This window comes from Centruroides sculpturatus, unplaced genomic scaffold (genome assembly GCF_000671375.1).
Source record: "Centruroides sculpturatus isolate CEXI.00-Female unplaced genomic scaffold, Cexi_2.0 scaffold612, whole genome shotgun sequence".
NCBI classification, from domain to species: domain Eukaryota; kingdom Metazoa; phylum Arthropoda; class Arachnida; order Scorpiones; family Buthidae; genus Centruroides; species Centruroides sculpturatus.
Window position 1 is genome coordinate 19811 of NW_019384966.1, and position 12396 is coordinate 32206.

General features: G+C 31.2%; 1 protein-coding gene across 2 annotated transcripts in view; it reads right to left on the minus strand.

The window, feature by feature from the left end:
* Positions 1-12396, minus strand: part of LOC111632523 (Kv channel-interacting protein 4-like) — a 39230-nt gene that overhangs the window by 6075 nt on the left and 20759 nt on the right. For both annotated transcript variants that reach the window (XM_023376962.1, XM_023376961.1), the window contains exon 2: positions 10270-10558. In XM_023376962.1, coding sequence (XP_023232730.1) covers positions 10270-10444 — 175 coding nt within the window. In that variant the 5' untranslated portion in view covers positions 10445-10558. The remainder of the gene's footprint in view (positions 1-10269; positions 10559-12396) is intronic.

Genomic DNA, 12396 nt, shown 5'->3' on the forward strand with positions numbered 1-12396 from the left:
TATAGCCTTATCTATTTCTGATGGTCGTATCTTTACCATCAAAGAAGAACCAACGGGGGGAATGGCAGTTTAAATTCTAAACACTAACAAATTTTCAGTTACTACAAACTCTTATCGTCGATTTTAATCATTTTAATTGTCTTAAAATCTAATTGAATCGACTGCGATGCAATTTTCTGTAATCTTTACTTTCTTAATTATAACTCTGAGACTTTTTACTATCGTTTAATGCTACGCTCTACCTAGAGAATCGCGATTATTATTGTTATAAAGCTGTAGAAGGCCATAAAATGGGACCTAGGTGACGTTGACGACTATGTCGAGTATGCAATTGGGTATAATAAAAAGTATTTACTTCGGTGTTATGCTTAAAAAATATATATTAAAAAATTACATCGAAATGTTTATAATAATTGCTATATTTTTAATGCAATTTTATTATACTGTATAAATTTATAGTGTTTTTCAATGTCGTAATGTTCTCGAAATGATAATAAAATCGTCAAGTTCTATATGGAAAACATAAAAATTATGTATTATACAGTATGGGGCCGTACAAAGCATATTCCTCGAAATCGGATATAAAATGTATGACAAAACAAAAGATTAGAGTGCTGCAGAAAGCAACTAGAATCAAGTCTTATTATAGGAAATTTTCCAACAGTTAGCTTTGTAAGAAATAAAAATTTAAAGGGGAAGCAAACTTCACGGTAGAGAGTACCATTAATTAACTACCGTCAGGAAAATTAAAAGAATAAAACGTGTAGACAAGCGTAATGTTATCAGAAAAGAAAGGGAAATTTTTCCTGATAACAAAGGTTCAAAAGCGCAATAATAAAGGGAAAAAAAGGATGTCCAGCCAAATCATAAAATATGCTTATGATTTATGATCTGTATATAATCCTATTTCTTTTCATAGATCATAAAACATGTTTGGAAACTGTATCATATCGCAGAATTGAAAGATTTCTTTTTTATAAACGAAACTATGAAAGAAACAGAGAAAAGGGATCCTCGTCATCACTTTTCAGATATATCAATAATATCAATCAATATTACGGATTATAATAATAACTCTAAGCAGGACTGCTGTATATTTTTCACATCTCCTTCTTTATTGTGTTATAACAAATAAAATAAGAACAAAAATAGAAATTATTTCTAAACAATACGAGTCGAAAACAATTTATATAAAAATTGTAGTTATTATCTTTTAATTCAATTTTTGAGGGGGGGAGAAAAAAGCAATTTAAGTGAATTTCCTAAAATTGTAATTACAATTTAAAAAGAAAATTAAAATTTCTATTAAAATTTCCGTCTTCTCTAATTGAATTGGATATTATATAAGATTTTAATATATAAAGTTTTGATTTTATTCGTTAAAGCAAACAATATTATCATTATTGAGAGATAAAAATGGACTCGACAAACGTAATTAGCTTACTTTTCTCATCATTAACGAGCAAGAAGTCTATTACGGATCATTCATCAATGACGTAACATAAATGAATACGTTTGTGGGCCTTTATTTTCGATGGAAAAGAGACGACTCCGCCCAATATTGCGCGAAGGTCTTGCCTTGTTTTGTTAATAATAAATCCACGCCCATAAATAATTTGTGCAGGTTTTTTATTGTGTCACATATTTTACTTGTTGATTAGAAAAGTTTTATTTTATGGCTTCCCGTAAATGATTTTATTGCAAAACGTTAATAAAATATCAGGAAAACGGCGCTCGTCGATAGTTGTAATAAAATATCGCTTTTATTTTTATTTTTAACTCCCCGGAAAGATTACTCATTTTGCTGATGCCTTCTAAATAACGTTTAATTCTTTATCCGGTAGAAAAATTACAAATCGATTTTTCTCCCTTTCTTGTGATAAAATCCGGGAATTTTCCCTACATAAAAATAAAATTAAAAAGGCGGTATGTATTTACAAATGAAATTAAAGAAAATTGGTTGTTAGCGCGGTGTTTAGCGATGCGACGAATCGTGTTTATCGATCAAAATCATTAGAAGGTAATCGGAAACCGAAGAGGAAATGAACGATTTATAGTTAATTAACGAAGATATTGGTTAATCGTTTTGCCTAATTTTCATCCAAACACCATTTCTATATTAAATTTATCAAGTGTTTTGAGCTTTGAGAATGGAAAATTGTCGGCTGTTATTGTTAATCTTTGGCCCGGGGCCAAGAAACAGTCTGTTTCTTTCGTAAGAAATCTTAACTCTATCGATTAATGTATCCGCGATGTCTGAAAAGGTTGCAGGATTGGGATATTCCTGCAACCGAGTAAAAAACCAATCAAATAGATATTTACAGGAGTGAACGACCGCGTGGCATGTCAGATTTATCCATAAACGTGATTAGTCGGGAAGGTTGGTGTAATGAAACACGCACTTAAATTACTTACGACAGAATAACATCCTTAATTAATGCGTACACGCCGAATCGAAAGATTGCATTTTAATTGCCCGCTCTATGTTCTTTTACAGCAATAAAACTCTCGTCCCTCTTCCATTATTTATCTTACCTCTTTCTTCCGTGGAAAAGTATTTTATATTAAAAACAATCTTCTAATCATAAATTTTCTATCGGGACACTTAGAAGTAATAAAATTTCACTGACAGAATTAGGCTTCTAGCTTTACAATAAATACAACCCATAAATGATTTGTTACCATAGTAACATTATCCCTTAAGGATCTTAAGGAGGTATGATAAAACCAGCACGTTTGGCCTCGGGTATCATCAACTCTTACCCAACTTGCTAGATAATTCCCGTTGTCGAAGACTCCTCCTTACCCATTATTGATGGGATTAGATTCTTTCGGCCCCGGGAATAACATATTTACGACTTTTATGAATTTCGCTCCAACGTTATATTATCTTAATTATAACGAATCTACCGAGTTTCGACCTTCTAGCCGAAAGATTAATTGGCAATTGAACGATAAACGGAAGAAATGTTTGATGTTTGCGGTTAAAAGTGGGAAAATATCCCCGATGCGTGAGTTGCATTTTTCGATTATCCCCGAAATCTGGTGATGGACAAGAATGCAATTGCGACAACTATTTTTCCCACGAATGCAATTTTAGTAATCACAGCATGTGCACCATTTCACTTGGCAGGCAAGACGTGTCATCTATTTCCTCGTCGAGTGACCATCGATAACGTTCAGCATCAAACGAAACAAAGACGTCCGCTCGATACATAAATTGTCTATAACTTTCATTTATACCATTGCAATTTTTAATAATGCATTTATCAACAAATTAAGTAATGAAACAAAATTATACCGTCATTAACGTATACAATTAGATAACATATTAGTAGTACAGCCGTCAATAGACCTACTATAGATGATTATATGATAAAAATTTGGTATAAAATATTAAAGATAACGTATCGGAATTTAAAGAATTATTTTTAAAAAATGTTATTAAAATGTACAAGTTTCATTATATAAAAATCTTTAAAAAGTATTCATGACTTAGATTTTAACAAAAATAACAAATGATATCGTGACATACTTACATTTTTCTTTCAGCCGATAGAAAAAAGTAATGTTTTTAAACATAATTAGGGAATAATCTTTCTATCAAAACACATACAAAACCCCGGTTCTTCTTACTTAATAAATAAATAAATACAAGCAAATATTGTTCTCGGCCGAAAACAATTTCATTTATAATAAGTAATTGATTTTACTCATTCAGTAACGTAATGAGTACGAAATGCATTTTTAGTTTAGTTTAGTAACAATAATAGAGACACGCGCAATATTAAACAATTGGAAATTATTCTACGCAAGAAGAAATTCTAATTTCATATTTCACGAAGATTTTGCTTTTACCTCGACAATTACAAAATGAATTATAAATTTCGTTATTTTATAACAAATTTTATGAAGTAAATAATACAATCGAGTGATAAAACGCACAAAAATTATGTTCACGCCATGTATTAAATTCGTTTAATATTTAAACGGATACGCAACGTATTGCCCTGCTCGACTCCATGTCGAATATCGTGTCAATCTCTTATTGAATTTCGTTTAGTATTTTTATCCAGCGCCAAATACGAATATTTCTCTCGTTAATGTTGTTTATTTTCATTAATATTGGAATTATTAAAAGATTTTTACATATTAATTAGTTAAATATGCAAAGCGCGTGTCGTATTTCCAGCTTTTACACTCCTCCGTCTTATCAATTTTTAACTATTTTAATGAGAGGAAATTGTTTATAACTCAATAAATTGTTCCAAAGATGATTGTACTAATTACGAGTACGAGCAATTTACTTTAGAACTGGAAATAATGGTTTCATCTTTTATCTGATCTTTATTAATATTTTCTAATGCTTTCTTTAAAATATTTGGAAAAAATTCCTATGTAATTCCCATTTTATCATCCTTATCTGTAAACAAATTTTATATATTATTTTCTCTTTTTTATTTAATTTTTTTAATATTTAGGCTTTATTTTATTTCGCGTTCAGTTTGGTATTTTAATTGAATGGAGCGCTTGATAAATAAATAAAACTCTTGGTAATGTTTCTTAAAGATGAAACCAATTCATAAATGATTATTGGAAATTGAAAATTGAATGTGAAAAAGGCGGATTCTATTCCACTCTCGTACAGGAAATAAACTTCTTCCACCTTTCGTCTTTTCTTTTTAGTCTCTCATTTCCTTCGTTTCCATACACTCTAATTAATTTTAAATTTCTAAATTAAATGTATAGTTTTGAGCATAAAAAATAGCCCAAAAACCCTGCGAACAAAATCTGTTTTTCTGTTTAAGCCATTTTTGAATTACAGAGAAGGTACGAAATTGGTTACAACACAGACAAAAGACATCATCTCGAAACTAGTCGAATGGTGCCCGACATGCCTCAAAACGTGTGTTTCAATCGAAATGTGGGCATCGATTTTTAAAGAAAACAATACTTTTACAATATATTATTATGGAGAAAGACTTTTATTCTATGTTATCCAAACAGAATTCTTTTATGTTTTATATACTACGTAACCAATCTGAAAGGATAAAATATTAATGTACAATAGATACTGCGATAAGTTTTGTTTATATAGAGTTGACATATATCTTAACAAAAACCAATTTAATGGCTTTAATAATATATGACATCAAATTATCTTTATTTTCTTTCTACGTTTCTCTTCCAGTTTGAAAACCAGATTTTTAACTATTTAGAAGAGTTAAAACGCTTAAAATGCGTAGAAAACTGCTTTAAAAATATTATAACCATTTGCATGCATAATAATTCTCTAGGATTAAGCTAAAATTGAATACATAGAGTAAAGAAATCAGTTTCTACATCATTATATAGTGAAAATATAGTCACTCCTCGATATAGCACAAACAAATACTCACGAACAAATCTTCCTCTTAAATTTTAAACAGAGAATTTTGCATCATAGAGGACAGTATTATCATCAAATCGCACGATTTTCAGGCTCAAACTTCTGTGTAAAGCCTCGTTACTTTATATTTGGGGCCTTTCAGTTTAGCGCCATATTCAATTTAGTGACAATTTCTCGGGCGCTATATCGAAGTTTAACTGCGACTTATCGAAGAGAAGAATACGAAAAAGAGAAATTGCCATTATAACCATTGAAATTAAAAAGAAAACACGATTAGTAATTGTGTAAAATATTTACACTTTTTTAAGGTATTTAAAAATAGGGGATGAAATTATGGCTGCCTTTCATGCTTATTTTTTAATTATTATTTATAAAAGATGCTAAACAACGACAAAAGTGGATAATAAAGTTTGCAAAAGAAAGAGCTTGAATAAGGTAAAATAACAATGAAAGTACTTAATCTGTGAAAGGAGGGTATTACCAAGAACAAAAAGCAGACGGTATTTGCAGGCAACGTTCGAAAATATTAATTAATTTGACTCGGTAAATTTACTTGACGGTTTATTCGTTTTTCTTTTTATATAATATCCATGACCTAAATAATAAACTCATTGTTCTCAATCTATAAATTAATAAATATTAAATAAGAGATAAAAGAATAAAAAGTAAGCTTAAAACACAAAAAAATGGAATTGAATTTAAAGCTTTAACTTTGGAGAAAATTGATATGAAAATGAATTTAAAATATAAATATATTTTATTGTTATTATTTCGGTTTTGTCGGTTGTATATTTTTTATTTATTTTAACTGGTCGAAAGAAAAATAACGGTAATAATAGAAAAAATACTTAATAAAAATTTTGTTTATCGCCAAGCGTGGCAATACTTGCCAAAACTCGTACTGTGAAATGTGAATATACGAACGTCGATACAACCAAATTTATAAAGATGTCAAAAGGATTTCGACTGCATTTATTTTTAATAAGCTTAAAGTAACGGATTTTACCATCGATTTATTTCGATCAAATAATCATTTTCCTTTTTACCGATGTATAAATCTGAATAAATTTATAGTCCAACAAACACATAAAAGTGCAATTATTCTTTGTAAATTGCGAGAGAAATGGCACGCCGACGACTCGGCTTTTGTTTTATAAGGACAGATAACGACAAAAGCAAAAATACTGCTACTTTACACAATGCGGTCGTATAGAATACACAAACCTACCGTTTGTCGCATCGATTACGTTTACTGTTCTAACACGCATACAATCAAAATATTGTAAATTGTTAACCGAAACAATTTTAATCAATCTTCTCCTAAGACGTCCAAACTTAATTAGCAACTAATTTCTGCAAATTTTTCAAAATTATAAATGAAAAATCGATGGTAAATATTAAGTACAGTTGCAGAAAATTTTCAAATATCCTTCGGCCAATTAGAGGCCAACATTTTTTATATAACGAATCTCTAGAAAAGTGTCAATTAACGTAACTAACTACACTCGATGATTTCCGACTACAAATAATCCAATTAATGATATATAATTTATTAATTAAATTTTGAAAAACGGCATTTATTCTTCCGAATAAATTTTTTAAAAAATCAACAATTCTTAATAATGTTTTCATTTTATTTTTGCATCTATTAAATTTGCAAAAAGTAACTTTCGATGCGTCTAGAATTAAGTTTTTATACGTCATTAGCATATTTATGATACGTTTTAGCGTTTATATACAGTTAAACCTTTAAACAACGACCACTGATGGCAACGGAAAAAACAGCCGTTGTTTGCGGGGTTCTTTTAATTTTGTATGCATTTTTAATAGACTCGAAATTAATATTGCTAAATCTAAAATAATGATTTCCAAATAAAATGGTAAAAGGAAGAATCCGATATTTTTTGCTTTATTTTCTAGATTTAATTGCAATTCCTTAATTTTTCTCTTTTTTTAAAACAAAAGATTTTAAAGGCCAAAGGGCCTCGTCGGCTTTCTCTCTCTGTTTGGTAAAATTCTGTGAAATTATTCGGGTCTTTTTTATCCAATGCAGTAGTTTATCTTTATCCAGTACGGAGTCTACGTGGCAATTTTGATAAATCGATCGAGAATATTCATTTATGGTATTACAAATCCATATTTAACTGGATAAGTCGACTTCTGGATGGTCCGCAGTTAAGCTATAGTCGATTAAACACGTTTTCGTTTTCGGAGGAGTTTGCTATCTTTTCCAAAAGACGAACTTCGTACGCAAACTTTTGTTACGAGTCTCGACACGTCCGATGAAAGAGTGGCCCGAGAAAATTAGACATATTTTGGATAACGCGGGATCTTCGTTTATCGTCTTTTCCTCTCGAAATTCGTTGATGTTAAAGAACCCGGGAGAGATTCTGCAAATTATTACGGATAATGTGTAGAACGCAGTAAATAGTACAATTTTAAAAAGAGATTATGTATTATAATACGGGATTTTTCTGCTGTCCTCAATATTACATAGCGACTAATGTAAATTTTAAAATTAAATCTTTGATGATTCGCGACTGTAGGTTATTATGTAATAAATGCTACTTTAAGATACAGTCGATCCCCCTATAACACGGTAGATATGTTCCGTTTTTTTATGAAATTGATGTTTTAGGAGACCTTGCCAATCACAACCCGACACGTGTGAAGTTTACGGACTACGGTTGTTTGAAAGGTTTTCTTCCATAAAATTAATCGATTCCTAGACTAATTCGACTCAACATTTCCAAAACACGTATATTTTTGGGGGAATAATCCGTATAAACTATGCTATAAACAAAAAATTGTAAGATTACTTACCGAGTTTGCACCGTTCGACGTCGCCATTGCTTAAGCTTGTTTTCGTCGCGGAGCGGCGCACCAAACGGCGGCCGCGATTTCTGATAGGTTATTTTTCTGCGAAAAATTCGTTGAACTTTGGAGACATCATTAATACAAATAATTTTTATGGCCGTTCAATAAAAAACGTTTCTTTCATAAGAAATGTATAAAATTACAGTGCTGTATTAGACTTACGGTACCTAATTTACATACTGTACAGACGATAGTAAACTCAATTTACCCGCCTAAACTCTCCGTAGCGTGACGCTGGACGGCGGAAAATAGTTCGGCTTCCCCATGACATTTTACCGAATTATAGGAGTTTTTTTACCATGTTTGTACGGATACCGTCGCAATTTTTTCGCCGTCATATAGGAATCCGAACTATAGGAACCCGTGTTATAGGGGGGTCGACTGTATTTAGAATGTCGGGATGCCCATCTTACAAGATAGAACATTAATTTAAGTCCTGCGTAATCTTTTCATCCCTAAAATCGAGAATGTTGGCTTTAAATTTCGATATTAATGCAATCTTTAATTGTAATTGTTGCATTAACACTATAAGATAAAATTATATATTCTCTGTATGCTCAATTAGAACACTGTAAATTTTAATTTCCTCGTTGTAAAAAGCTTTACTCGTTAATTAATCAATAAACTATTATTTTATATGTATTTAAAAAAAACTGGCCTCCGGGTAGAGTCGAATCTCCATTGATAATATTAATACAGTCGAACCTGCCGACAATCGCCAGTTATTCGAGGTTCGCCTTCATTCCTTACAAATTTTAATCGAGTACAATTTATGTGAAATTTTCTCTTGTAGAAGTGAAAAATATCAATAAAACTTCCTACTCGAAACGTAAATAATCTCCAGCCGTTATTTAATTTTATGCATTTATTATTAAATATTATTACTTATGAACATTTAACAATTACGACGCATTAATTAGTAATTTACAGGTGATCTTAATTAAAAAGATCATTCGTAATTATGAATAATGTTCTCATTTTATTAGAGTATTTGGATATTTTAATGAAATTATTACGGTTACGACTTAACTGTCGACAATTTATTCGTTTAGCTTCGCAGCCAGGCAATGTGTTTTTGGTATTCCATTTCGTACTGATTAGAAAATCCATTTCTGATGGATTTCGCCAAGTGGCACAAGTGTTAAGAAAACGTTCTCTATTCTCTTCATTCTATACATACAGCATATATCCACGTGACTTTAATTCGAACGATTGATCGAGTGTTATAAATCCACCATGCATGCGTTATGAACTGGCGAAATTGTACCCCGCAGTAATCAATGTCTGCATAACCAAATAAAATGCGAAACTTAAGACTTGAAAAGTTATTCGTGGCAAGATTAAGGTCAACAGCGGGGATGAAAACCTTCCTCTTTTTTGCTCCTTTCTTTTAATATCGATCAAAATTGTTCCTCCTTCTGCCAGTGTTTAAGCTATTGACGACGCTCTATTGACACGCGTGGCACCAATACGGCAATGTCTATATTAGATAAAAAGATAACCGAAATTGCAAGATAATCTCCCCGAAAGTTATTAGATAGTTGCAATTTGCTTCTTTACGTTCGCTCTCTGCAGAAACACAAGAAGAAATTTCGATTTCAAACGAATTTTTTGCCACGAAAGTTTTACAGTTCATCGTTGATTTCCGAAAACAGAACATTACGCTACGAAGTAAAATTATATAAATATTTTCTTTTTTTTTTTTTTGTGAATCAAACTTACATAAATCGATGAGGCCCATTTGAATAAACCGAGTTTATAATTATAAATAACAAGGAAATTATAAGTTAAGCAATATTTAATTTGTTGTTGATGCTTACCACTCGACTGTTAATTAAATTATTTAACAAGATTAACTTATTATATATTTCAATGTAGATTTCTCGAATATTTTGCTTTACGCGGCGCTGTGATTCAGCTCCAAACTTATATTCCAATTTAAAACTTATTTAATTTTTAGAATTAATCAATAAAGCGAGAAGTTAAAAAAATAAAATCCTTACTTGATCTTCGCGCCAGAGCTCGGCGAAGAAATTTGATAAATCTTTGTGAAAGGTTGGAGATGGACAATGCAGCCCCCATGACTGTGTACAGATGTATGTACCAAGGCAGGTCCCCTAAGTCGGAGACTGGAGATAGGTCATGTTGGCCAATAACTGCGTTATCGTTAACGGACATTTAGACTTGAGGACAATTGTCGACGAAGAGGATGGAATTATGGATGTATATCAGTCGCATCTGTTGAATAATTCGATCATATCTTCGTACCTGAACATCCGATTTATTCGAAAACTGAAAAATCAAAAAAACGGGTGCATCAGTATCAAATGGGCTCAGTTCTAAACATTTTATTCAAATGGAATGTATCGATTTTGTTTCTCCACCACTTGTCATATTGGGTGATATTTTGAGCAATACGTTTCAAATTTTGAAATCTATGAGTAGCGGACGATTATAAATTGTGATTTCCACCCCTCTTCCACTCTTCGCGAATCGATTTTTTTCTTTCGCAATGTCAGTTGCTTCGTAGTTACATCCATGCCAGAAATCGGCCATATAAAAGTGCATGTATCGCTATACTCGAACCCAAACTAATAAAACTTTTATAAAATTTATTTATGTTTTTTGAATGAAAGCTACGATATTTAAAGGCATTTTATGTTTGAACTCTAGTTTCTGATAAATAAATTCGGGTAAAAAGAAATATTAAAATGAGGAAAATTTGGCGTTTTACACCTGGAAGAAGCAATAAAAATTCAAATATTAGTGATCGCACGTAGAAACTGTTGGAAAAGCACGCTAGTAAGTATGACTGTTTTTTAAAGTCTTTGCTAACGTCTAAAATTTGATATCTAAATGGTTTCATGCTTTAAAGTTCAAAAATCTACCAACCGAAAATTATTACTTCCGCAGAAGCAAAGAACAGAAGCGAATTTTCTTTCTCATTATCCTTTTATAATCTCTAGAATAATCATGGATGACTTTAAAATTCAAAAAGTCTGAATGAAAAATCGATATTTATATAGGAGAATACCGAAAACAGAACATTTAATTCTCTTTTTCCTCCATAAACTTTGAAGATATTTAACATACGACACGGTTTACTAAAAGGTCTTTCCTTTTTCTCCCAACCAAGAGAAATACTATTACCGTTATTGGAATGAGTTAAAATATAATTGAAATAATGATAGAGTATTGTATAATGCCCGAAAACTCATCTGTTTGGTATCGAAAACATCTTTTTATTTTCGATCTCAACTAGATGTTTGTTCCCACGGGTACCACTACATTTCTAATGAATTGATTTTATAAAAGTGGAAAACTTTCCTTCGACAAATGCGCTCGAAAAAACAACCACCACCAAGTTAACTTTGAATTTAAGTGCTAAATTAGTTGCAATAATAATAATTTAATATAAACCGTATAAATGTACGCATTCCTGTTAATAATTTTTAATTATTTTATTTTATTTAAGCACGTTCGAGACGTAAGCAAAATTCTCAGTAGATGTTACTCAGTTTAGTGCCACTGGTTGCACACTGGGGCAAACAAAGTCTAATGGCCATAAGATAGAGAACAGCATCGACATATCTAACCAGTGTTTTGTCGATTATCGTCATGCCAACGACCAACAAAGCTAACAAACTTTCGCTATTGCATGACACACACTTCGGAGAAACTCATTCATCACGCGTTTATATTACTCAATAATCAAGTTAAATATCGCGTCGTTCAAATAAGAACTTGGAAATCAAACACATCTTACGTGTTTCGTTACCCGAATAAAATATGAAATAACTAAATGTTCAGTCTGTTCACTTCAAAAATTTAGGGAAGACCGGGGCATTTACTTAAATTTTGTGTAATAAATACTGCTGTAAACTGAAAAAAAGCTTTGCATATTGTCTATTGGAATGTTACCTTACTATAGAACTGGTTAAAATCAGTTTGGAAATAAAAATAATTAAAATAATTACAACTTTACAAGAAGAGAGAAATTGACGAAGTTGCCCCGGGTATAGGGGCAAGATCGGCAACTTCTCTCTTTTTGTAAAGTTGTAATTATTTTAATTATTTTTATTAAAGTTGCCCCTGGTATAGGGGCAACAGTAATGGGGCAAGATAGGCAC